At 44.3% G+C, this 26,673-nt stretch overlaps 1 protein-coding gene across 2 annotated transcripts in view; it reads right to left on the bottom strand.

Moving 5' to 3' along the window:
• RAB11FIP4 (RAB11 family interacting protein 4) overlaps positions 1 to 25,900 on the bottom strand; it is a 119,991-nt gene extending 94,091 nt beyond the window's left edge. The window contains exon 1 of one of the 2 annotated variants that reach the window (XM_059864497.1): positions 25,687 to 25,900. In XM_059864497.1, the coding sequence (XP_059720480.1) occupies positions 25,687 to 25,830 (144 nt within the window). In that variant the 5' untranslated portion in view covers positions 25,831 to 25,900. The remainder of the gene's footprint in view (positions 1 to 25,686) is intronic. The other variant, XM_059864498.1, reaches the window with a different exon arrangement.
• Positions 25,901 to 26,673: the final 773 nt, after the last annotated feature.

Genomic DNA, 26,673 nt, shown 5'->3' with positions numbered 1-26,673 from the left:
GAAAAAGAGATTTAGGTAATGATGTGGTGACTTCCATCAGCTGGAAAATCATATCTCTCAGGCTCAGGTAAGCAGGTCACTGTTCCCAGTCCAGCTGTCACTCAGGATAATAGTCACTTGAGAGGCATTTCTGTCCAGATGTGTGGGACCGGACTGTTCATGCCTGTATGTACAGCACAGAGGACCACAGGACTGTTCCTGTTCCGTGAAATTGTTTCCTTCTAAAGCCTTTTAAGAAGTTACGGTTTTGATCTTGCTCATTTCCACAGCGGCCTTTTCCAACTGCCTTTTAGTAGGGATGTAGGTTGCCTTCTCTGTCAACATGTGTATATTTATCATCTCCCAGTGGTATATGCTAATTTATTTTTGATATCTGTTGATGCTTTGTGTATCAGTATGTGAATTCATTTTTTCCCACATTAAAATCAAACCAAACAGCCTGACCAAAAAAATTGTCATTTTGATTTTTCCAGTGAATATAAGTTCCCCGTAGTTATTATGACACGTCACCAGGGGGTCACAGAGAGTAAAAATGAATTGCCTGGAAAGCAAAACCAACCAATCTTTCAGTGTAAAAACAAACAGGCTGTTTAAGGGAATCAGGAGAGCTTCTCCTAGATGGACCCTAGAAATAAGGTAAGAAATGGTCGCTGGACCTCAAATTATTATCTCTGGTGAAGAACATCCCCTACAAATGCCAATCAGATTATGTGCAGCTCTGCTCTTGGAGCATCTAGACAAGAGGTGAGTGCACTGTTTTATCCTTCCCATTGTACCTCACCCCAATTCCAGGTACAACATATAGAGTAAAATACTATTTCTATACTAGCTGAGTCCCTTTAAAAGTCAGAGAAGGAACTTTGACCCCAGTCTTGTTCTTTCAGTTCACAGGCTCTTCTTCACTTCACTTACCAGTTTAAACACCCTTGACAATTTATTGATTGTCTGTGAAATCCCTAAATAGGTAAAAACTGATTACTGTGAGTTTGCCAGACCTTCCACAGTGCAACTTCTCTCAAATACTCAGAGCTTCTGCTGCTGCTGCTGCCTTCTCCCTGCCTGCCAAAACTGTGCTTGCATCTATTTTGCTCCAACATAAAGGTGCCTTGTAGGAGTTACAATCAAGAGGTGAGAGCATGCAGAAATCACAGTAGATTTATGCTGCAAGGCCCTCACCCAGCCGCATTTCACTGCAGTGCCAGACTGGGGTAGCCAGCTCACTGCTAATAGCTGAACATGTACCAGCCCCCCAAAACCCACAGGTTTTTGTGCTGCTCCAGTCTGTGTGTTACCTGCTCAGAACATGCCTGGTACAGTAACAAGGATGTAATTTACCCTTCAGTGACAAGGCTCAGCAAAGCTCTGTAGCAAAGGCACATGTATGAAACATGAGGTGGAATGCTGAGAGCCTGATACAACAGAAGGAGCCTTCTGAGAGCACCTTTCACTGGACCAGTTCGACAAAGGAATTCCCACTGGGCATGGTGAGGTTTCCTCACCATGGACTAAAGCAGTTTCATGGTTTGTAACCATCTTCAGTTGAACAGACATTTTTACATCTGTCTCTCTGCCACTGCTGACTGCGGTCTCAGCCTGGAGGGCTCCCCACAGAGAGGGCTGATGGACTGAGCCTGCCTAATGTGTTCATGGACCAGGTGCCTATTTGTCCATGTGTTTTACAAATCTCTCTATGAAGAGTCTGCCTGCAGGAGGAGGTGAACCTCAGGGCTGCAGCTCGGTAAGTGCATAGGGGGAAATGCTGAGGAAAAATGAGCTGGTGCCAAACAAAATGCAGGTGCCTCAGCAGCAGGAGAGATGCTCCTTCCCCACTGCAAACCACACCCTGCTCATCCTCAAGAGCCAGCAGCTCCCATATCTCTCAATCGTCCTGATTTGGACAGGATCCATGCACTTCCTGTACAATTAGGAATAACAACCTCGTGGGCAAGGTTACAGCTATTATGGAGATGGGCACCCTGCCAACAGCGGCTCTGGGATGGACCAGAGACAAATACAATGTCCTAGCTGGATGGCACCATGTCCCCCTCAGCTGGACAGCTCTCTGCAGGTCCCTGTGTGACTGCAGTGGGCTGGAGCTGCACAGCCTGCCAAGAATGGAGAAGGTGGAAGAGGTCCTGAAGATGCTTTGTCACGCTCTGGGAGCCACCTGGATGAATGTGACCTGGAACAGGGCACTTGCCATTCCAATACACACACCTAAGCTGAGTTACAGTGAAATGTTACACTTGATGGCAGCTCGTCCTTGCTGCTCCTTCCAGGCGTGCATTCACATTTCTCATAAATAAAGGCTGATGCACTTTTATTAAATGACCAAGCCCTGCCAGACAGAGAAGCAGTGAGGTGAGTATCAAGGCGGCCAAAGAACCATCACATCATCAAAAGCTCACAGGACAGGACTCAGAAAGGAGGGGAATAGACAGGAGGGGGAAACAAGTCCCTTAGCACCATTCTAAACCTGACCTTGAGCAAAGTCAGAAGCAAGAACCTGATGCAGGAACTACTTGTACTGTAATATACAATAAAAGTCATGCTAAAAGAACTTAATGGCCATAAAATCCCAGTGGTTTTTGGTGTAAATCACCAAAACCACTGGGAGATTTTTAACTCTAAAAGGTACTTTTGCAATAAATTTCTAAACCTTGGCAAACAACACTTGCCCCCTTATTTGAGAGATGCTGGAAGGCATCATTATGATGTGGACTTATATCAGATTTGTCTCAGACCAAGACTTTGACTTTATCCAGGTGGATGTCACTTTCCAGCAGCCACCATAACTCAGAAATGGTCCAGCAGTCAGGACTCCAGCACATCCTCCACCTTCACTGGTCCAGAACAAATCTCTTCATAGCCAGGTCTGTAAAAGCCTCATTAGGCCAGATCAGTGCAAATGTGAAGTGTTGAGGATTACAAACAAGAAGAGTTTTGAACCTACATACCTGCTGGTCTCAGCAGCTGTGGGTTTTTTGCCAGCACACTCTTGGGTTTGGGCTCTCATGATATAGTTCAGAAATGCTGGTACAGACTCTTGTTCCAAACCTGCATACAAAGGATAACTTTCCACACGTCTCACGTGGAGAATTCATCACAGGAATTCATCACTTCCATTGCTTTGCAGACTTTGATGTGGTGAAGAGCCACAGAACAGAATACATTACTTCTTGCCCAGAGTTTACAAAAGGGTTTTCTCTTCACTGTAATAGGAAATAGGAAGAGGTGGTCCCTTTCAAGATCACCAGCCTTGCAAATGCCTCTCAAGACACTGCAACCAAACCAGAGCTTGCCCAAGAGAGCTCTGTGAAGACATCCTTGGCCTCTTATTGAATGAAGCCTACGGGGAGGCTCCATGTCTCTTTGAACAGCACAAAACAGCTCTTTCATGTAGTTTGCATCCAACAGTGAGATCAGGGAAAGCACCAAGGCTCCACAAAAAGGAATATTTTGTCAGTGAAAAAAAAAAGGGCATCATGTATTTGGCCAACAGTCAGGCCATGAGCTGGCAAAGGAGGCAATTTCCCTGCTCCAGGGTGCTCTGCCTCTTGATGATAAACTCTTGTGGCTAAATTGCTTCTGGCTCTCACCATGTGTCTCTCTGCTTGCTGTGTATTTAAGCTGCTGCACTGGTGAGAATTAGGGAAAGGTACAATAAATTAATTACTGCTGCACTTGCAGATAACAATGGCAAGGCCTTATAAAGGCTGCACATGCTTTGTCTGGGATGAAAATGAATAAATAATAATAATTAAACAAAAGAATCTAAGAGCATAGTGCCCATTGAATGGTGCACGAGGGAATGGCAGCATCAGCTCCAGGCAGAGGTCAGTCTGCCAAGGAAACAGAAGGCAACACTCAAACAAAGGGATGAAATATCAGGGGTGATGTTTCTGTCCTTGTTGCTGTCAGTTTTATGGAATGTGGGTGTACAAAGGACTCAGGAAGATGAACGGCAAGTGCTGAGCTCAGGGGAAGCTGCAGAGTTTTACTCTGACAGCCTTCCAGCAACAGACCTCAGCCCAAAGCTGCACAAGAGCTCACTGGGGAGGTTGGCATTGGATGAAAGAAGGCAGGTGCTGCCCACCTCACCAGTGTTTTGGTGTCAGGTGGCCAAACCTCCTGTGGGCTGAGATCCCCACCGAGCCTTGACCATCTTGCTGAGGGGTTCTACAGTAGACAGGGCTTGTTTCAGGGAAAACCCTGAGACATTATGAGAGGCCAACAGCCGGGAGAGTCACTGTAACACAAGTGTTACCCTGAGCCAACTGTGGTGTGGGGCCAAAGCTCAGAGAAGTGCACAGGATCCTTTCCACTGACCCAAACACTTCCTGGTCAGAGTGGAGGACTGGCAGCGAGGAGAAGACAACTACTGCAAGTCCTTCTCACCCCTGGTCAAACTTCTCCCAAGCAGCAGCACTCTGCAGGAGAAGTGAGACTTAGCATGGGATTTGACAGAGATCAGCAGCTTTTTGGAGCTCTGCCAGAAGTGTATGCAGGGAAAAGCTACAAATTGCAAGTGTCAGACTCCTGGAAAATCTTTTCTCTGTTCACCATTTTCTGTTGCTTCTCTTGGCAGTGGAAAAAACTTTCCATATAACACGGGATACTCTTTTTCTAGGACATTTTCTTTCTGCACTACATCTCCAAGTAAGTTTTTCATTCTTGACCTTTCAGAATTATCTCTAGCCTTTCTCACCTGATTCTGAAGCATTTTCCTGTGCTTGTACTCCAGGATCAATTTCTTGGCTGATTCAAACAGGAAGCCCTCCACTTGCTCCAGAAAACACTTGCTATGCAGGCTATTAATATCCTGCTGAACACTTAATAAAGATATAAATTCAGTGCTAATACAGAGAGCTGAATTAAAGCCTTGCAGACCAAAGCCTTTAAGAGGACCTGTGAATCAGGTGCAGCAACAGCTTTTCAAGATTTTCCACCCTGGACATTCAAACTTAAGACAGAACCTGAGCTGTGGTCTGATGGCTCATTTTATGCTTGGATACCCTGCATATTGACAGCAAAGGGAATCTGTGGAAACCACAGCTAAATCTGGGTTGCAGGCTAGTGCCTCAGACAGACAAGACAATCTGTCACCACTTGAATAAATTATCTGCTCAAAGAAGAATGTAATACAATGCTATTCTCAAAAAAATCACTCTTTTTCTGTCGTACTTCCATGGTACTTTAAGCTGCATCCACTGACTGCTCACCTGTGGAAGTTTGCAAACACAGCTGAAGCATTTACTGCCCCAGGGTCTTCCTTTATCATTCCAACACCATCACCTTCTCACATCAGAGACAAGAAGCATGACTCAAGCCCATAATGCCACAAAGCTGCCTCTGGAGAGAAGGTGAGACTCTTAAGCTTTAAGAGCAAAGGGATGGCAAATAAAAGTGGGAAGAGGAGAGGGATTTCCTGTTCTAAAAGACACAGTGACACAAAATGCAGTCAGATCTCATCTGTACTCTGCACCAAGCAAGTGTCCATGCAGCAGAGTGCTCCAAGATTATTCAGTCTGTGACACTGGAAAAATATCTCCAGACAACAAGTGTTTTCTACACAGTTTTTACCTGGTTTTCTCTAGTCCCTGCTGAACTTACAACAAACCTCCATCTTTTACAGAAACAGATTTTGTATCTTTTTCCTGGATTCTGCTCTTGTCCTCACTGAAAGCAAAACTCTCCAGGTGCTTTTAAAGCATCTAATGGCAAGTATGGGAAAAAACTGTGCCTTGTCTGAAAGGCCATGTTTAGCCTGGGCAGGAGCTGCTGGCCCTGCTCCAGAGTGAGCATAACTGGTATATAAATAATTCTGCCTGAATAAAGAGCTGAAGACAACTCCTTGGGAAAGCCATTTCAGACTGTTTGAGTATGTTAAGAGAGGTCAGATATTAAGTAAATACTCAATTAAGGAAGGAGGGCAAGTAATTAGTAAGGCTAATTCTCTGCTGAAATGGTCTGGATGGTATGCAAAACTCACCCCAGCACCACCTTCCATACAAAATAAGTCTCAGCTCTTGAAAGAGCTCTGCTCTGCTCAGCTTTGAGCAGACCTGGGTTAAATTACCAACTCAGCCACAGATTCAGTGTTTTGGACATGGACAAGTCATCAGTTTCTTTTTGTGTCCACTCCCAAACCCCAGAACAGTGACACTAAGTACATACTGAGACACTCAGACACACAGCAATGACCCCAAACCTGTGTGCATAAATAGCTTTGTATACATTAAAGCAAGTACTTCTGGCAATTACAACACTCCAAGAACTCTAAGAGGCCAAGTGAATGCTTCTCTAGCCATAGATTTCTTCTTGAAATAAGTCCTATGTGAAGAAATCTCATTACTGAAATATAAAATGTTATTTCACCTCAGGCACTAGAACAAGCTACAGTGGGGAGCTGGCATATAGCATGGACATATGAAAAGAAGCAAACATCAATATAAAAACCATGTATATAAGCAGTGTTATATAAAAACCACTAGAAACACCAAGCCTGGCTGGTTTGAACCTACTTGGCCTCTGCTTTCATCTACTGCAACATAGCTCCACAAGTGACATGCAGAGGTGGACAGATTCTAAAAATAACCAGTGCAGGGAGAGGGACAGAAGCATGAGGAGGAAAATGTTTCTTTGGCCTGGCTGACAGATTGGGCAGCAGCTCCCAGTGCCCAAGGAACACCTGGTTCCAGTCTGCTCTGTGAGCACCCCTGCACTCGAAAATATGCAAGTGGCACACCATTTCTGGAATCTAAACATGGCCCAAATACATACATAAGACATGCAAGAAGGGATTTTTTAAGTCTGAGGACAAGACAGAAATTGTCAAATTCTCAAATCAGCCAAAAGAGAGAGCTCTGATATAAGACAAAATTTAGTTGTCAGTGAACTGATGTAGGACATCACCCTAATGCTAAGTCAAACACACAGAGCTCTAATTCAGTATCAGGGATTTAATCCCCAGCCTGGGTGGTTTGAGCTCTCTTCTATAAACTGTGAAATTGGAACAATTAAACCCCAGAAATCCTCTGGTTCCCCAGAACAGACCATCAAGCCAATCCAAAATCATGTTCTTGTATGCAAGATTTCCTCCTCTGCTGGACTATTCCAGGGCTCAGATTTGAGTCACAGCATCCTGTCACAAGTTTATGGCAAGCTGGAAGAAATAATGTTCTTCCCCACTTCCCAATCCCATTCTCATTTGACCACAGCATGTTCCAATTCTTGCACAACTGATGCTGCATAACTGGTGCTGGGAAGAGTAGTGAAAATGCTGTAATTGTTTATTCAGGTTAATGTCCCAGCACATACAGCCCATTTCATTCAGTCACAGAGCTAAGCTTATACAGTACCTGGGAACAATTTGCAAGGAGACATAAAACCCAGATTTCATCTAACACTTTCAACAACTTTCATTTTTTCAGTGACATTGACTTTGGGTTACTGCTGAGAGATGGGCAGATAGGGTGAGAGCAGGAGATTAGGCATGAGATCCCACTAAAGATGACACAGATGTGCTGCATCCCAAATTCTGCTCTTGCAAACTGGAAGTGTGTCCTGAGAGCTAAAACCAGAGACAGAAGTCTGCCTAGATGTGCAGATCTTCCCCAGCCACCCACTAGAGTAAAATCTGAAACACAACAGCAACACGCCCAACCCTGTGCAACTATGTCAGCTGTAAGATTGGCTGGAGATGATAAGAGCAAGAAACAACAAGAACAAATCCTACTTCCTTCCCTATAATCAAAGGTTTTCTCACATTCCTTGTGCTGCTTTCCCCTACTGAAAGTAAGAGAGGACAAACAGCCTGTAGTTCTCATATAATTACTAGCTGTCAACTCATCTGAAAGACACCCAGTAAGCTCCTGCTGCGTCAGATGTACAATTAACTTGTTCTGCTCTAGCAAGGGCACTGCATCAGTGAGAGGGCTCGGAGGCTCCTTTTTCTCCCAGCAAACACATGACAAAACTCTGCTCTCTGTTCAAGCCTGGGAATGGCTCCAACCATTTTTACCTCAGTATTAGTCTCAGTCCTTCACTGCACTGTCATTGATTTGGATGGAAAACCAGTTGTTATCCTACAGCCTCAGACTGTGGTTAGTGCTGCAGCTGTGTCCTGCTCCGTGGATGCCATTTGCACACACTTCAGCCCAAGCCTTGCAGGTAAACTGCTTCTCCCATAACCAACATGTGCATGGTCCAGTCAGACTCACAGATTTGCAGCACCCCATTCACAAGAAGAAACACTTTCAAGCATACAGTGAGCACTGAACACTACGGCGTACAGTGAGCATAATTTGGCTTATTTGATATAACAAACACAATCTCTGCTGCTGCAGCTGATCAGATCCATGCTGTCATTTCATGGGCTCCTAAAAAGTCCCCTTGGGCTTAGATGTCACTTAGTGCTCTCCAGAGTATCACACTGCATGGCAGATTAATGTTCCATACTTATCCAAAACATTAGACCAACATCCATAGGCAGTGTCTGGACTGCCCAGTGCAAGCCCTGAATATGGGCTCAGCACTGAGCCCATATATGTGGATTTTGTCCTTTACAGCTTTTGGAATTAAGAGGGGGAAGCAGAGGGACAGGATATTGCAAACTCATGGCCTGTTTAGAGCAAGTAATGAGGGGTGCAGTGTAAGCAACCGAGGAGAATGGAGGATTCAGAGTGCCGAATGTGTGTGAATATGCACATGCTGTCCTGTGGCAGCAATAAAACACCACATTCTCCATTACTATTGAACAGAACACTTTATCAGATACTCTCAGTAAACTGCAACAGTGGTTCCACCTGCCCAGCCCAGAAATAAGCTTGTGTCACACACCAGTTGCTGAGCAGAGAGGTATCTGCAGCCAGGGCCAAAACCACCATACATCAACTGCTCCTCGTCCTCAAAAGGGCAAGATTTACACACTAGACAATGTCAAGATAAAGCACTAATTAAATAAAAGTGAAAGTCACTGGAAATTCTGCTTGGCGTTTTTCACTTCATAAAGATAATGGAATAAACTTAGGACCTGCCAAAAGAAAAAAGGAAATATGCCAAAGAAATCACCATCCAGCACACAGACAGTGAGCTCAAATTCCAACAGCAGAAAAAAGGCAGCAGCAAACCCTGTGCAAATAACTCACCCATAAAGATATGGAATGTGGGAAAACTCTTTAAGGATGAGCTGCTGAAGTCAATCACAAACAGGGAAATCATGGAACTAATCTAAAGTATTTACTCTCAGAAGTGGAAAAATATTACAAATAGAGCTTTGAAAGTGCTGTATATTTCTAAAGCAGTGGATTGCTGATGCAGTCTGAATACTGAGAGAGCACTGAACACCTGCCTGCCACTGTCCTTTATTGAGACATTTCTGCTCCTGCTCATGCTCCAGAAGAGCTGATCCCACCAGCATCCCCACTCTCCACTGCAGCGCTGAGAAGCATACCATAATATTCAAGTCTAGAAGCCTGTGAGCATCCAGGGAGCTGCAATGTGCATGGAAAAGGTCTGTCAGAAGTGATGCTAGAATGGGAGTCCATCAGCCTCCCACCCCTGGCATGGAGCCCTAAGCCCTTGGTAGTAGCAAGAGGTGGAGATCACAAACAATGGCAGGAACCACTCTGAACATACCTGGGAAGAAATTCCCAGGAGCTGCTGTTTTCATGTGCAGCCACAAAACCGAGAGTGTGAGTGAAGTAAAGCTCCCAGGGAGCTTTACCTCCCAGGAGGCAGGCCAGAATGTGACCAAGACAATAGGGATCACTGCAGGTTTCCAAAGGATGACTGACACAGACACAGCTTTCCCCTGTGCAGGGCTGTGGAGCTAGGGCTGGATGGTTAAGGACTCCTGCACAGCACTGCTGTCACCCTGTGACTGCATCCTGTGCACAAAAAGAGGGAAAATCCTGGTCAGGCAGAGAGATTGGGCAGTTTTTCCACAACAGCTGTTCATACCACATCTTTAAGAAGTAAGACAAAGAGACCTGTAAATACTTAAAATTGCATTTATTAATCACTTCCTTGTTTCTTCTGTATAAATGCTACTTAACTGCTTTGGGAATTGGGCTCCTGAGTTTAAAGTATAGACTGGAAGAGCTGCTGTTTCTATAGGAGAACCATTACAGGTCTGTTCCATCAATCAGCTCAGTTACACCAATGCTGAAGTAATGGGGAACAGAGTTAGACCCTTGAAATGTCCTTCAATCAAAGGAATAAGATTCCTAAAGAGAATTCACTCATCTATTAACAGGAAAGAAGAAATTACTATTTTTTTCAAGGGGTTTTCCACTAGGTCCCTAAAGCCTCAGTTTTCTTTTGTTCGTGTTCCAGTGTTTTTAAGAGTGGCAGAGGACACATAGGTTCTCCCTCTTCATATCACTTTCATGCCACTAAAAAACAGAGTATGAGACTTCTGGGGTTTCCAGCAGCAAAGACCAAAGATAGTCTAAGATGAAACACCTTTGTTTTTCTTTGAAAAGATCAATCTTTCTACAAGGACAAAGACAAGGAAACCACTTAAACAAGTGCTCTGCTTGCATTGAAAACTTTTAATTCAAAGGTCCAGGTTTGGCTAAGCCTAGTTCAGGCAAAATAATGAATCTTGCAAACAATGAGAACTGTACCTTCCTTCACTGCCACAGACACAGCAACCCTGTCTCTAAAGATGCAGACTTGAGCTAGGTGTAAGTTTTTGTTCCTCCTGAGCAAGAAAAAGATCTGTCTTTAAGCAGTCAGTAGAGGTTCCAGATCACAGCTGTCACTTGTAAGAAAAAGTAAACACTGCAGAAGGATGTACAGTGAGTGCAGTGGTCACAGTGTTCAGCCACTGCTCTTTAGCTTTTTGCATTTAGCAAAGCAGAGAAATCTGCTGATACCCTTTAGGAATATTTCCATCCTTCTCCCTTCTGCATTCACTGCAGCTCACCCATTAACATTTCTGCTAAGTGCCCTTTAGTTGATTTGAAAGTGCCAGGACCAATTGTTTACTGAGTCTGTCCCGTAATTTAAAAATCCAAGCACAATTTAAACATACTGAACAGGCACCAGGAGAGGTACCTTATTCTCTTCCACTCTGTCTCAATGATTCTGACACTTTTTAATTTTCTTTGCACCTATTTTTAGCTCTGTCCTAACCACCATGGTCTTTGGTAAAGGATGCTCTTCTAAATACACAGCTGATCCTCTTCCCATTCTCTTCAAGATATTTGTGACAAATAGATTCATCTCTGCTCTGGCCATCCTCTGTGGACACAGGGAACCCTCCTGAAGTCAGAGGAGCTCCACAAAGCCTGTGGCAGATGACCACAGCATCTTTCTCTACAGATTGGTTTCCAGGCAGTTGGTCAAGCTTTGGTCATGAACACTCATGGAAGAGAATAAAATGGAAAAGCAACTTATGTCAACTTCATCAATGCACATTCAGTCTTTTTACACCAGGAGAAAGTAAGATTCCACATTTCAGGTGGTAGCTTCTGACAACACCCCACCTTTGATTTAGGAAGAAGATGGGATGAGGAAAATTCACATAAGGAAAAAGCCATTTAGAGACAATAAGAGTCCTGAGAATTATGAGTAATTTGGCCAATTTCCTGACAGATGTGACACTTTCACATGATGTCTGCTGTGCTGACTAATGCACCAAACTGTCACAATGTGTACACAGAGCTTCCCTAGTGAAGAGCAACCTGTTTATTTATTTTTAATCCTCCTACTGTAAATCAGCTTCATGGACTTGCACAAATCCTTTTGTTCCCAATGCACAGATTACCCAAGATGCTGACTTTACTACATAGGTAGTGCATACAGTCTGTACACCTGGAGAATTTCCTGCAGATCATTTCCTGTTTCTCAGTTATTCTGAATAACATGATTGCTCTTCACTGCAAACAGCAGGGCTCTCTGGAAATCAGGAAGTGTATTTGAAGATCACCTTAGGTGTGATATATTCTAGTATGTTTTCTGCACCTGGGTTATTTTAAAAGGTCAGATACAATTGCAAAATATAGACAGAAGGCACCTACATCAAAAAACTTCTCTCGAGCATTTTATTTTGTGGAATGTGTATGTGAGCTTTCTCACTGCTGTCTGGGCCTCAGGTAGAGCTCAGAGAGCCTTAATAAAGTGTTAGAGCAGTTTCATTTTCCAAATAAAAAGATGATTCTTATAATTCACATTATTTTATTTAAACATTGGAATATTTTATACCAAACAGGAGTCAATGGTTTGAATCACAGTGGCTAGCACAGGCTGTTGGCAACCAGAGTCCCCAGTTTAATAAGAAATCACTGCAAAGGAACAGACAGTGTTTGCTTCCAGACCAAGTAGGTTGTCAGAATATTTTGTGTTATCACCTAGTCTGACAGCATTATCTCAAAGTGTTGACTCAGACCTGTCTTGAAGATGCAAGAACATCTTGATCAGCAAGCTCTTTTCCTTCCCAGCCCTGCTCTGCTATTCAGACTCCCACCTTGCAAGAATGCTGAGCACTTTAGCCCCAATTCAGCACAACCACAAAGCTGAACTGCCAGTTCAGAATTCTGCAGGTTCAAACCCTCCGTCTGTCAAAAAAACTTCCTGGTTTTCTATTTTCTGTTTGCTATGCCCTTAGTGCTGTCTCTCTCAAGAGCTGTGGCCCTTGTGTCATCAGGAATATTATGTTATAGCTTGGGAGGACTGATTCAATAATACCCAGGCATTCCACTCAAATATCTTAAACATTTCACACCTAGTCTCAGTAGCTTCTTCCACTGCTTAGCTCTTACAGATAACAGAACCAAACAATAAATTAACCAGCCTATTAAAGAAAACCTGTGGTAGTGAATGGAAATGGCAGATTTTTACTCTGCTTGTAGAAGTTTACAATGAAATGTACTTTTGCTGTAGAATTCTATATATGGTTAAAACCCAGAAAACTCAATTTTTACACCCCTCATGCTTTCAGATTAATTTCCAGTCAATCCTGTTAAAACAGATGCCCCAAATCATACAGGACTTTTGGAGGAGAAAGAAATATGGTTTAAGTTTAACAAATCACAGCTATATGTATTCAATTTGAACCTTTTACTCAACCCCACTCCTATACAACAGAAACCACCAATGCTTTTATCATAAGACACCCAAACCCTACTAACATCTCTAGGAGCACCCATCTCAGTGCTTGGCATAGCTGAGCCCAGGTTTTCCCTCTCCTTCATTGTCTTTACCAATGGTATAAACTCTGTCACATGTTTCAGACTATCCATCAGTGCCTGGCTACACTCAGGCAGAGGAGAAGCTGTGCAGGTTATACCAGACTTCCTTGCAACAATGCTGTTTTTAAGATCTTCCCCTGCCTTTCAGAAACCTGACACCTTTTATTTTGTTATGTTTGGTTGTCTTTGAGTTGATCAATTTTCAGCAAAAGTAAGGAAGTTTATCAAGCTTGTCAGCATCACAAACTCTGGAACTGCATGCTGTAATTTCAGTGGAACACCAGAAGGTCCTGGTTGCACATGGATCATAAGCTCAGCTTTCGTAAAAAACGTGTTCCTCGTTTTTCCCCCCTCCAGGAAGTGTTGACCACCCCCAGGGCTATCCATACACCAAGTTCCTGTGCAGGTTAATACACACCACACCTACACCAGACACGTTCCAGATCAGCACTGTCACCTCTCCCGCTTCATCAACTGTGATTCAGTCTTGGCACATGCAAAGCAGTGAAAGGCTGTGCCCAGGAGAACTTTGCTGAGGTGCTGTGTAGACCCTTTTTGAGTAAAGATTTTCACAGAACTGCCAAATCCTTTTTTCTTATCCAGCTACCTCAAACTCAGATTTTCTAACTAATTCTATGGAGAGCTCTGGCAAGAAATCTCTACTTCAAGCAAAAATATCGAACATAAAACACTTCAGAGTCATGTTGTAGGCTATTCTTAACTTGGGTAACTTTGCACCAGCAGCTGTATTTCCCTTCCCCATCACTCTTGTGAATAGTATGGAAAAACAAAGAAAATAGGAATTATTACAGGATGCTGAGTTTCTCAAGAGGGCCCCGGAAAGTCATGCATTTCTTGTCTGTTCCTGCATGAGCATGGGCTCTGCAGTGCAAATCCACATCATGACTCTCACTGAAACAAGGTTTTACCACCTCAAACCTTGTGTCCGTTCAGAAGAACCACGGGGAGCCACCTTCTTCAGCATGAACTTAATTGGTAAGTGCTCCATCAAACACTTCCTATTACTGCTCAGATTTGAGCCTTTTACCCTAAATCAAAACAGAGCCTGGTGCTGCCCACCTGCCTACAGGGCTGGGGTGAGCAACTGCTCCCAGACTGCTCTGCAGGCTACTGGGAGATCTCAAATCCCCATCTAACTCCTCTGATGTCCACAAATGGTGATAACAGGACAACAAGCTCTGAGCATCAATACAGCATGGTAAAACCTGTCTTCTAAAGCCACCAGTTGCACGTTTGGTGTGTCACACTGTCGCATTCCTATCGGCAACAGCAAAGAGGAAAAAAAGCAGGGATGAGAGCAGCACTGCTCTCTACCACTCCAAGACACTCTTTTTGTAACACTTGCTGACTGAGAGCCAGGCCTGCTGGACTCTAAGCCTTTTTTTCAGATCTCCTACCATGTGGTAGACCCTGCATATTCATTACCTATTAAAAGCTTTGAAAGTGTAAATTCATCCCACAATCAAGTGAACTGATTTATTCACACAGCTGAGTCACACTCATTTACAGTCTGTGACCTAAATCTATTAATCTGGCACCAAAAAACCCCAGTTTATTTTATTATTTTATTTTGGTCATACTAGCTGAGCGAAGATGAATATTTTAAAATTGTGTGGGGTTTTCCTTTCAAGCAGTGCTGACACACAGCCTGTACTGAGCCTGCTTTCCTTGCTGGTCCCAAGAAGTGGTGCAGGCATTATCTGGCATGGAGTGACCCATTTAACAGAGAGTGCACAAAATCTTCATGGGAATCACATCAGCTCTTTAGTAAGAGTCTCTGAAGTGCCAAGCAGCAGATAACATGGAAACCTCTCCTAAAGAGAACTATAACTCCCTCATTAATAACAGAAAGCACAACAGCCAGTTCTGACAGAGGGGAAAATTGCTCTGTGGAGAGCAATGCATTATTGTCTAGCACCTCCTGAGTCTTTTCCTAGGGCCAAAGCAAAATTTTACTAAGTCACTTGGGGAAATGAAATCACATTTTCAAAAATGACTGGAGCCACTGATTTTTCGAAGAACTAGAGAATCATTAAATACAGTGGTGTTGGGGGTAACATTTAAAGTACTGTCAAATTTTAATCTTTTGACAGCCTCTCCTTTCCTCCCCATTTGATAGGTGTGATAGTCCTTGAGTCCATCACTGATATCATAAATAACCCCAGAGCTTCTGAAGAAAGATGGAGTTTTTAAGAGGTTGAAGTTCAGGACTGTGCTGAAATTGCAATCACAATCTAATTACAGTGTGCACTGAGCACAAGCTTTGGGTCTTAAAATCCATTTCTATTGCAGGCTGGCAGTTTACTCCTAGAAATCAATTCTTGCTTGTGGGTATTAAGATACACACAGGTACTCCCTCAAACAATGACACCCTGTTTCATAGGGTGCACTTCACCAGTTATTTCCTTTGCATTCATTCACTGCTGTCCATATGTTTGTAATCCTTTAGAAGGGAACATCCTTCCTCCCCCTTCCCAACGAGATCCTTCTGCCCAACTGATTTAGGGAAACCACAGGCTGGAGCTGATGGTGGTGCAGTGCCACTGACAGCAGGCTCACCAGTTAAGCAGGAGTGACGACTAACAGACTGACTGTAAAATGGGAATGTTTCTATCAGCAGCAAGAGTGGGAGAGAACACAGGGGAAAAAGAAGAGAAATTACAGTCGAAATAGTATTTGGTTAATTAAAGAAGTACCTTCTGTGACTGGCACACGTGTTATTCAATGAATGAACCTTCTAAGGCACTGTGAGCTGTAAAGCAGTTACACAGTGTGAAAAGGGAAGGGAGGTACCAGCTCAGTGAGGTTCCACTTCACTGGCACTTCAAAGGACTGAGAACACGCCTCTTTATCCAAAATCAGCGCTCCCAAAAGGCCAGCTCTGCAGCTTTGCTCTGCAGAGGGTGCTCAGCCTGGTGTCCCTGTGTGGGCTCACGAAACATCTCTGGAAGCCAGCAAGAGTAACTGCCAGTCTCTTCAGCCATCCTCTGCCCTCCAGAAGTATGGAAGACGAACCTGATGCTCATGGTCCTTCCAGAACAAAGTCAAACAAGGCACAGGGCGTGGCAGCTGTGATGTGATGCTAATGTTTCACAACTGCTATCCAGGGCAACCCTTCCCCCTGTAAAAAGGTATTTGAAATGTGCCTCTTTACACTTCTTCCCCAAAATAGAGACATCAGCAATCTCCTGCTATGGGAGGAGTCTACCCTCCTACTCTCTTCACCTGCACCACAAATCCAGGGAAGCAGCTCTATAGAATAGTGCAAAATCTACAAAATGCAAGCAGTGTCAGGCACTGAATTAGGAGCAGTGCCACCATACAGAATGTATTGCTAAAGACCTGCTGCAGCAGCCAACTGCAATAAACCCAAAGGTAATTTATAGCCACATTATGCTACCAACTCAATCAAGCAAGCTTTTCACCTGAAATGTTGTGTAAATCATTTGTGTTTATGACCACTTAGACCAATCCCTCCAAAGCTCCCTTCCCTTCCAAAGAGGTGCTATTTTCTTTTAACACTACCAGAGCTTAACAATCACCCTCACTTAAACAGGAGCACCCACCAAAAAGCACAAGTCATGGTGAGTCCAGAACTGAAGCTGTCCCTGAAGATGGAAGGAATAAATCCAGAGAATAACACAGTGAGAATAACATCACACATTACTTTAGAGAGTCTCCAGCAAAAGCAGTGCCCGGGCAGAGCTGTGATGCTGTAGAGTGACAGTGGGGATTGCAGTCTGTTCATGATGCCTCCCTTGAGGCACCATCAATCCTCCTGCATTAAATATCCCTGCTGCCTGGTGCCCTCCTCCCCCTCAAACCATTCTGTGGCCCCAGGCAGCAGACTGAGAGCAGCAATTTGGCCCTGCCCGTGCCAATGCACCGAATATTCAGTGCCCACCCCAAAGAAACAGCTGACACAGAGCATCACCAACCTCCACCACCCACTCAGGGAGAACAAGACATGAGGACAAGACCATGAGGATGCTTCCACACACCAGGGTTGTCAGGCTTCTGAAAACATATTTAGAATGCCACAGGGGGAAAAAAAATTATTTCTTGGAAAATATGCAGTTGGCAGTAGTGAGGCCAAGAGTACAAGAAAAATACAGTAAGAGAAATCACATGGGCTTACACACACAGAAAAAAGCAATCTGTGCCACAACCTTTGGCAAAATGCAAGTAATTTGTGAATATTTGACCTTTTCCAGAGGTTATCTGGGTGACTGTCTAAATCAAGAAACAAATGATCTGCATCTGCCAGCATTTGCACTTCAACAGTAACTTGACCTCTGCCAAATTCCCTGTACATAGCAAATTGTCTTTTCACCCATTGGAAAGACATTGAGAGCTTGGTTAGAGCCAAAGCTTCCAATCCTGCTCAAAGATGTCCAGAAATCCTCTCCAGTACCAGCAGAGTCACCAGTCAAGGTGACTACAGGACACAAGAGAGGTGGTAGATTACTGATAAAGATCATAACCTGCCACCCCCAAAGTTACACTGGCAGTTACAGATGCATTGACCTTCAAATTTAGACCTTCCCAAATGACAGCTGTCAACAGCAGAGTGCTCAAACCAATTTCATTCTCTCTCTAAACAAGCCACATTTGACTGTCTGATTGGAAGCAAATATCACAGCACTTCCCAGTGAAATGCAGCCTCCAGTGCAGAGCAGTTTGTGTTTGGCAAAGAGCACTCAATTCCCAGGTGAGGAGGCAAGATGCAGTTTTCCTCAGTGGAAACTTCCAGGCCTTGTAATTGCTCAGTAGGAAAAGCAAAACTGACATTATCAAAGCTCCTTTGAAGATGTGTCCCAAAGCACTTCTCAATTCTTTATTTTCAAGCAATCCCAGAGAGAACTGAGGAATGAAAGACACAATTCACTCTTCAGGCTGGAGGCTAAAATTCACAAGTTTCCCCCATATCTGGCTGCAAAAAATGAATCATAGCCAAAAAATACTCATGGACCATAATCCTAAATTCTCTTGTACCACACTTTAAGGTTGTTCCTACTTCCTGCACAAACTCACTGATTTTCTTTTCATGCAGATTACATTGTCTAGTCTCTTACATGGTTTGGCATTATTCATGGTTTTGCTTTACCTGTTGCTTTATTTTCCCCACAGCTCTGGATAACTGCAACCTGAACACAACTCCGTTAGGCACAGAACTGAACAACATATTTTCCCTTCCTCCAACATCCAGAAAGTCTCTGCACTTGCTCAATACATAACTTGGTAAAAAAAATTGATTTTTCAGCTTTCTTACCAAGTAAAGGAAACCAAACCCATTTATTATTTTTCATGTTTCTCAGGAGAAAACAGAAAAATGCTTTGTGTTGAGCAAAATTTTATGTTTTGGAGCATTTTCACTTGTTGTTTGCCAAATATTCTGATTTAAATTTTGTCAATAAAAAGCTGGCTTCAAATGAAATCCATGAAGATATCATACTTATAAGAAACCCCAAAAGGTGAAGTTAATTACATTCCTACCTCTTTAAGGCAAAAATAATGTGCCAGACTCATAAAGCAATTGTTAAAGGATCTGCATAAAGTGTGAAGCAAAATTCTCCTACAGGCTTCTCCTGTTCCCAGAAGGTTACAACACTGAGAAAAGTGGCCTTAGCAACATATCCCAATATACACATCCTATATATTAGGCTTAAAACTGCCCATATAGTCACTTACTACTAAACTAGCAGTCACCAGTATTTTAGGACAGTTTCTCAAATCTGTTAATACCGTGCAAACACATGGACAAAGCTGTTTGCATGTTTGCTTGGATATTTTACCATAACAACAGAAGTGCCACTGGAAAATAATATCCCATGTTCCAGAAGCCATCTGGATCCCATCAGGGAGAGTCAGCTCATCTGGAGGTGATGGAACACCACCAGAATGTCCCCCAAAGGAGAAAAAACCAAGTTTGACAATGCAGATGTATATGTGATGTTATGGAATACATGAAAAAACACATCTGTAAGTACTGAATGTAGGTCATTCTAAAACATCCTCATTTCACCAGGCCAATATCCTCCGTATTCCAGAGCACACCATTCCAGTATCCTTCCTCCTAATTTCAGGAATCCTAACAGAGAAAAGTTAACCTGTTTCTAAGCTTTTCTCTTGACCCCCTAAAACCATAATGCTTCACTCAAACTAAACTGTCAAAGCAGCTTTAAAATCCAAGGAGTAGACTGCAATTCTTCCAGTGCCTGCATTTTGTGCCCTGTGCATTGACCCCGTTTCCCTTGCTGTATTTTGACCCCAAGTTCAGTCCTGTCTCTCATTCTGGGGCTGAACATCCTTCAGAACTGAAACGGATTCAAGGCTTAGGAAGGAGCCCTGCTATTCATGACTTTTAACTGCACACAAAAGGTGAAACCAGCACACATAACTACAGAAACACCTGCATTCTCTCCAAGTGAGGCCTTTCAACTGTATCTTGAGTAAAAGGGCATTGTACAGTGCTTGGTTTACACTCACACTGCTGCTGTAAAAGCATTTGTTGGAGTAGTAGTGATTGTGTCTGACACTCTTTTATCATTCATATGCTTAATCACACCCTACACTGAGTTAACCACATTCAGGGATGGGTGTTTACTCAGCAGCCTGTGCCAGGATCTAGGTCTGAGATCACGGGTGCTCACAAATACTGCATATTTTGAGAACTGCTAGAACTCCTGAGCAGACAGTCTGATGCAAAAATCAGATCAAGGATTTTAAAATGTTTGTGAATATCAGCATTAAAATCAGATAAAATTAATAGAAAACTATACTGTCAACTGCACAGAGAATAAAAACATTAAACATTTTAAGGCCTTTTATTTACTTCTACTTCATTGCTACAAAAGCACTGCTGCTGAGTATGAGTCAATTGTGCTAAATTGCAGGTAAAAATGCAATTTAGAAGCCAAAAAAAAATTCCTGTGTTGGGGATCACCCCTACCAATACTAGACAGCAGTGGCTTCTTCTCCCTCCAAGACTTACCCTCCCTTCCAGCAATTTTGTTTAATTTGCTTTTCAGAGCTTAATCATATTAGAGGAATAAAATCAATACATGTGAGAAATCCGAAACCTCTGTAGGATTTGCAAGAGCAAATTTCTGGAGAACACGCAGGCATATCACAGACAAAGAACACCAATTTTACAACTTAACAGCATGGACTGAATCAGGATGGAGGGAGAAAAATTTGCATAGAAAATATCTGGCCCCGCCTGGCAGCTAAATGTTTTAACACACCACTTACATATGCTACTTTCTATACTGTACTGTCTTCTATGCTTCATTCATGCATTTTTTAATTTTTGCATTTAATGATACGTCAACACAATATCACTGTACCTGTGCTAAATGCAAACACTGAGGTAGTGATAAAATACAGTCATTTAAATATCAAGAATTGCTATCAAAATTGATTACCTTTCCTTCAGGCATTAAGAATTTACTGTTTCAGATCACTGACTTGTATTGCAAAACACAGCAATAATCAATTCCTAGCTGTACCCCTCAGAGCTCTCACCTTTGAAAAGCAAACATTACATAACGAATTAAACTCATGAGGCACAGCAAACCTACAGCTCCTCTCCCCACCACAGTGCTTTGGCAAACGTTTCATAAACACTAAGTACCCAGCTTGCTTTATGTCAGCTGTTTAGAAATACATGCTTAGTTTCAGCATTTTTCAAAAGGCTATTTTAAACATATTCACTGCTAGTTCGTATTGAATTAGGGAGGCTACAGTGGCTGTACCTTTACTAATCCATAAACTGAGTACCCCACTGTTCTACTTCAGAACTCTATTTTTTCCACTCATTGTAAATTACATTAAACATCTGGGTCATTAGCAAATAGAGTTTTAAGGAATCTGAATGCATAGCAGCCTTGCTGCTGCCTAGAAAACACTGTCACGTGGGACTGCTCTTTGTATCCTTGATACTGTCTAGGCAAATATTTTATTTTTTCTTTCAATACTTATTTCCAGGAAAAGCAAAGAAGAAGTATGCCCTTATAAGAATGGCAGTATCACTTGATGACACCCTTTTGTTTCCATGTTCAGTGCCAAAGTGTCTTTTTCTCATGGCTGCAGACTCATGTTACCAAGAAGGTATGAGCTATTCTGTCATTGTGCACAGACAGGAATTTTGGTTCCTTTAATTTCTGGGTGCAACTCTGAGCTGCAACACTACAGCCAGGAGTAGTGAGTTCACTACTGAAATTCACCCAGACTCCTCAGAAAGACTCTGGATTGTCAGGCAATGAAATCACAGTCCTGAAATTACAGAAGCAGCTACTTCTGGAGGGGTTATAGCAGTAATGCTGTACAACAGTCTCTGGAGTACGACAACCTCAGCTCCTGGGAGATATCTGATAACAAGTCAAAAGGAAGCACCATGAGTGCCATTAAACTCAGCCACAGCCATAATCCACTGCTGGGGCAGCACTTGAGGTTGATGCCTTTAACTTCAGTCCTGAATGGGACTGATGACTGAAATTAGCAACAAACATGTCCCTATAACAGTTTTTTTTTGGCCAGAAATTTTCATCTCTTCATGAGAAATATGTGAACTAATTTTTATCCATTTCTGTTCTACACCACTAGTAAAACATTGGCTTTGAATGAATTACTGTCCACTCAGGTGAATAATTGATATTGGCCTATACATTTTATCAGCTGCTGAAGCTCCCTTTCAATTGTGACACTGCTTCAAGTCGATGAGCAGATCTCACCATGACAAAGATGACTGTGTGAGCACCTTCATGGTTAGTGCCTCCAAAAGGTGTTTACCTGCCTTAGAAAGAAGTTGTCAACACGCTCAGCTTACTCCTCTTGTTGCTGAAAGCTGAGTGTGGAGTTTAAGTAGAATCTGGCATAATGAAACATCAACTGGCACTACCCTGAAATACACATTCACACAACCCGCTGCCAGAACTGGGGCTTGCTGAACGTGTCACTCACGATGCTCCCAGACACTTGGCTGTACTGAAACTCTTTTCCCAGTGAAAGGGAACCAGATGGTGAGCGACTCTTGGCATTTCTCAGTGTTATGTGAAGTGTTTCTTTAGCTAGTGAGCACATGCCATCCAGTCAAGTTGCTTTGGAAACAGCCCTTGGTGTCTTTCTTCAGATTTCTACACAAACGGTAAACACCCCATTCACGAGAAAAGTCAGACCCAAGCATGGAACCAAAAGTCTCAGCTAGGAGTTTCTGTTGTCCTGGAGACAAAGAAGCATCTCTGAGGGATTTATTTCATCCTTTGGTCCTGTTACAGCCTCTGAGTGTTCAACTGTTCATCAATGTCCACAGAGAAAGATTGATGGAGACGACTCAGTTAAATGCCCATAGTGAGATGGGATGAGCAGAGGCCAGAATGCCCAACTGCCTAAAAGTACAAGTTCCACAACTGTGTGTAAATGCAAGCAGTGCTTGACAGCCAGTCAGGTCTGCTCTAAATTCAGGAATTTAGAGACCTGGTTCTGTTCCTGGCTCTGCCAAATCAATACAACCAAATCCTTTTTTCCTCTAGTTGAACCACAGGGCAAAGCAAAAGCTTGCAAGCAAACTTGCTAGAACCTATTAGAAGCAGAGGTTTCAAAAGCCCATTAAAATAAAATAGAAAAAAAGTTAACCAGAAAGATTACAGCTTATTATTTTGACTGTGCAGGTAAGGAGTGCTTTGCTTGAAGGGAAAGCTGCTGCCTTGCTGCAACGATTTTGCCTTGGGGCACTTTTCAGAGTGTTGTTATCTTTCAGGAATAATAAAATCCAGCATGTTGACTATACACAAGAAAGAAAAAGAAAACAGAAAGAAGAAGGAAAAACTCACAAAAGGCTAAGTTCCCTACAAACCCTACTTAAGTTAGTATTAAGAATTTGTAGACTCCAAACTTTGGATGGTGGTGGCTCTGAGGAAGTAGAGAAGAGATGGAAATCTGTGTGCCCTCCATAGATACTCTCTCATTTCATAGACATGACCCCAGGCTACTGTTGGTAAGTATGAGAATTACTCAGTACAGTGTTACAAAATAGGACCCTTCCTGTGGCCATATGAACTCTATAAACAGAATAATATTCTGTTTATATTCCATTGCACATGAGGGCAAATCAATCTTTCACTGATGCTCATGGAAAGATATCTTTGAATGGAAAGGGAGCCCAGATGGATGAGGCCCAAGCAGTTTAGCATAATCAAAAATATAATTAATTTTCATTGACAATAAATATGTTCTAATGTGTTAAAGGGAACTGCTCCCTAACAGTGTCTCCTCAGTTTAATTTCATGAGATGCATTTCCACACAGAACGTGGAAATGCATCTCTCGTGTTCCTGCAGATGCAAGGTAGAAAGCACTGTGTTCCTTGGGAGAGTAGATTCTCACCATCCCCAAACATCAACTGTGATTCATCACACAAAAAGTCCACTTTTAACAAGCCTTTAAACTAGAGTTGTTCACCTACAGTAGTTGCTCTGGAGTAAATCTGCACTTGGAAAATTGACTCTGTATTTCACTAGCAAACCTCTTTGGGTGATTTACAAATCCCATTTACTCTGCTCCTTTAAAGTCAAGGGACTTCCAACACCAACTACACCAGGCAGGGGGAAGTAAACTAGAACAAGTTATAATGTAACACTGATAGATGAAGAAATAGGATATATAGATAAGACTTCTCTGTCCCAGTTTTACAAATATCTTATCAAACACTGCCAGTTACAACTGAAAGAAATACAAAGCAAGCATTTCTCAGCACTGGCACTCTCTCCTGTGCCTGGCCAGCAAGGCAGCCCGTCCTGAAGCAATCACTGACAACTGGTACTTCTAGCCCTGTCTTTACTGGGATTTCCAGTTTTCTCTTTCTCACAATTTAAATATTTTTCTGCTAATATACTCCAATTCACTCTAAGCTTATGAGATCATCAGCTGAACTCTTTGTCACATCTTACAGAACACCCACTCCTGGTGGTTCTTTCAGGTTTCAGAAACCTGAAAGATTTCTAAAACCAAAAAGAATTGTTATGACCATCAGTGTCATCCTGCTACAGAACAGCCAGTGCAATTTTGTCAGTCTTCCTCAGTGCTGCACAAGAAAGTCCCTGATCTGCCTCCAAATAAACACAGTAGTGCAAAAAGCAATTTGGATGCAGTTTATCTGGTAGTAAGGATTTTAAAATACTTCTACTAGTTTATATAAAATTATACAAGAGACAAATAAACCCCAAATCAATAAAAAAATTACTTATTACAATTGTAACAATTACTTGTTACAATTACTTATTTTTCCTTATTTTGCTTGGTAAAACCACAAGCTGCAGCTTCTCATTAAGAAAATGTTTAAGACCTGTGACTATCTGTATGTAATAAGCCTTCTGTCTCCTGATTTCCTGATTTAATTCACAAGCTGTGTTTTGTTACAAGTGGCAAGCTAGAAATAAGCTATTTGCTCCAACAATTACTTGAATTCACTCTGGCTTTGCTTCCTCTTTGGCATGCCTCTATAAACCACTGTTTTATTAACTCCTCACATTAATTTGTTTTATTGTACTCTAAAAGGTTGTTTGACACTGGTTTTCTGAACCTCATCATAGTCCCAACTTCACTCCTCTCCCGGGCACCCGAAGTTGCTGGGGCGCATCGTGAAGCATTGAACAGTAAAGTGCAACATCCCAAGAGCTCTCCTAGGAAAGCGTTTCTTGCTGGTTCATTTCGCTGGACCTGCAGCCCTTGATTGAATCACTGAAGAGAACTGTTTCCAACCAGCGCACGGCGTTGCCCTCATTGCCTCTGGCCCGAATCCCACTCCCATCTCCACTGATGTCACGATTTACACCGGTCCCACTGACGCAAGGCTCTGCCGAGACAGGTGGCGCGACTCCAGATTTACGCTGTGTCACGGAAGGGCTGAGGGAGGCAGGGATGAATGGAGCCCTCGTTCCCAGCCCATCCCCGGGCGGTTTTGGGGTTCCTGCACAGGTGCGTCCCTGACTATCCAGACACGGCCGGCACCGCACCGGCTCCGCTCCCGGTGCCCCACCGAGCTCAGCTCAGCCAGGGCGAACAAAACCCGGAATAAAAACAGCCCTCGAAAAGAACCGCGACCGGTCCCTGTACCCGAGGCGTCTAGGCTGCCCCGAGGGATGGGGAATGCTCCGCGACCCCCTGGGGAAAGAGACAGACGGGCTGTCTTTGGGGAGAGCTGCACGGGAAAGGGGGAAGGCGGCCGATGGCCCTGAGGGCAGGGGGCTCCAGGCCGCCAAGGGGAGGGCTCTGGCACCCCCCGAGGAACGGAGTGAGCCCGAGCCACCCCGAAAGGAGCGGGACCGGGCTGCTCTGAGGTACGAACCTGGGGCTCCCGAAGGGACGGGAACCGCGGTGAGGACAGGTGGGTGACGGGCGGCCCGGGCGGGGTCTGGCCAAACACAGCAGGTGAAAGTTGCGCGGGGGCCGGGAGTCGCCGCACTCACCTCATCCCCCTGGCCGAACTGCAGCCCCAGGGCGACGAAGTGCTCCACTCGGATGAACCCGTCCGCATCCTCATCGCACACATCGAAAACCTCCTTGAGCTTCCGCAGGAACCGCAGCAGGCTGGCCGGCTCCATCGCGGGCATTAGCTGGAGGCCGGCGGCACGGCCGCGGCCGCAGCAGCCATGATCGCCCGCGCCTTCAGCGGGTGCGTGACATCAGCTCCGGGGAGCGGGGCGGGAGCGACGGCGAGAAGGAGGAGGGAGGGATGGAGGGAGGGATGGAGGAGAGCGGAGGGAGGACGCGAGCCCCGGCGGAGGGAGGGAGGGAGCAACCGGCGGGAGAACAATAGGGCAGAGCTGGAGGATGGCGCTGAGGGAGGCGCAGCGGCCGCCAGGGGGCGCCGCGGGCAGCAGGGAGGCCCCGGCGGGGCCGGGCGGGACGGGGACACGGGGACCGGGAGGACACCAGGACCGGGGGGACAGCGGGACCGGCGGGATAGCGGGGCCGGGGACACGGAGAGCGGGGGGAGAGCAGGACCAGGAATAGGGGGACTGGGGACAGCGGGACCGGGGACACAGGGACCGAGGGGACAGCGGGACCGGGGACACAGGGACCGAGGGGACAGCGGGACCGGGGACACAGAGAGCGTGGGAACAGCGGGACCGGGGATAGGGGGACTGGGGACAGCGGCGATGGCAGGGAAGCCGCCCAAGGAGCGAGGAACGGGCGGGGAGAGAGGCAGGGTGCACAGCAGGGCAGCGGCAGCAGCAGCTCGGGACGCAGCTGGCCTGGCATCCCTGGGCTCTGCGGCAGCGCACGGACCCTGCTCCATACCTCAGTCCGATGCCCCAAATAAAACACCAGTCACACTGCAATATTTTTTCTTAGAAAAAGCCTGGTCTGAATAGTTCCAGGATAGAGGGGGAAACCCGAGTGTAGAGAGTTAAGGGGCAATTAAGGCAAAGAAGGACAAGCGCAGCTGCGTT

The sequence above is a fragment of the Haemorhous mexicanus genome, chromosome 20, assembly GCF_027477595.1.
Source record: "Haemorhous mexicanus isolate bHaeMex1 chromosome 20, bHaeMex1.pri, whole genome shotgun sequence".
NCBI lineage: Eukaryota > Metazoa > Chordata > Aves > Passeriformes > Fringillidae > Haemorhous > Haemorhous mexicanus.
This window is presented reverse-complemented; position numbering and strand designations above follow the sequence as displayed.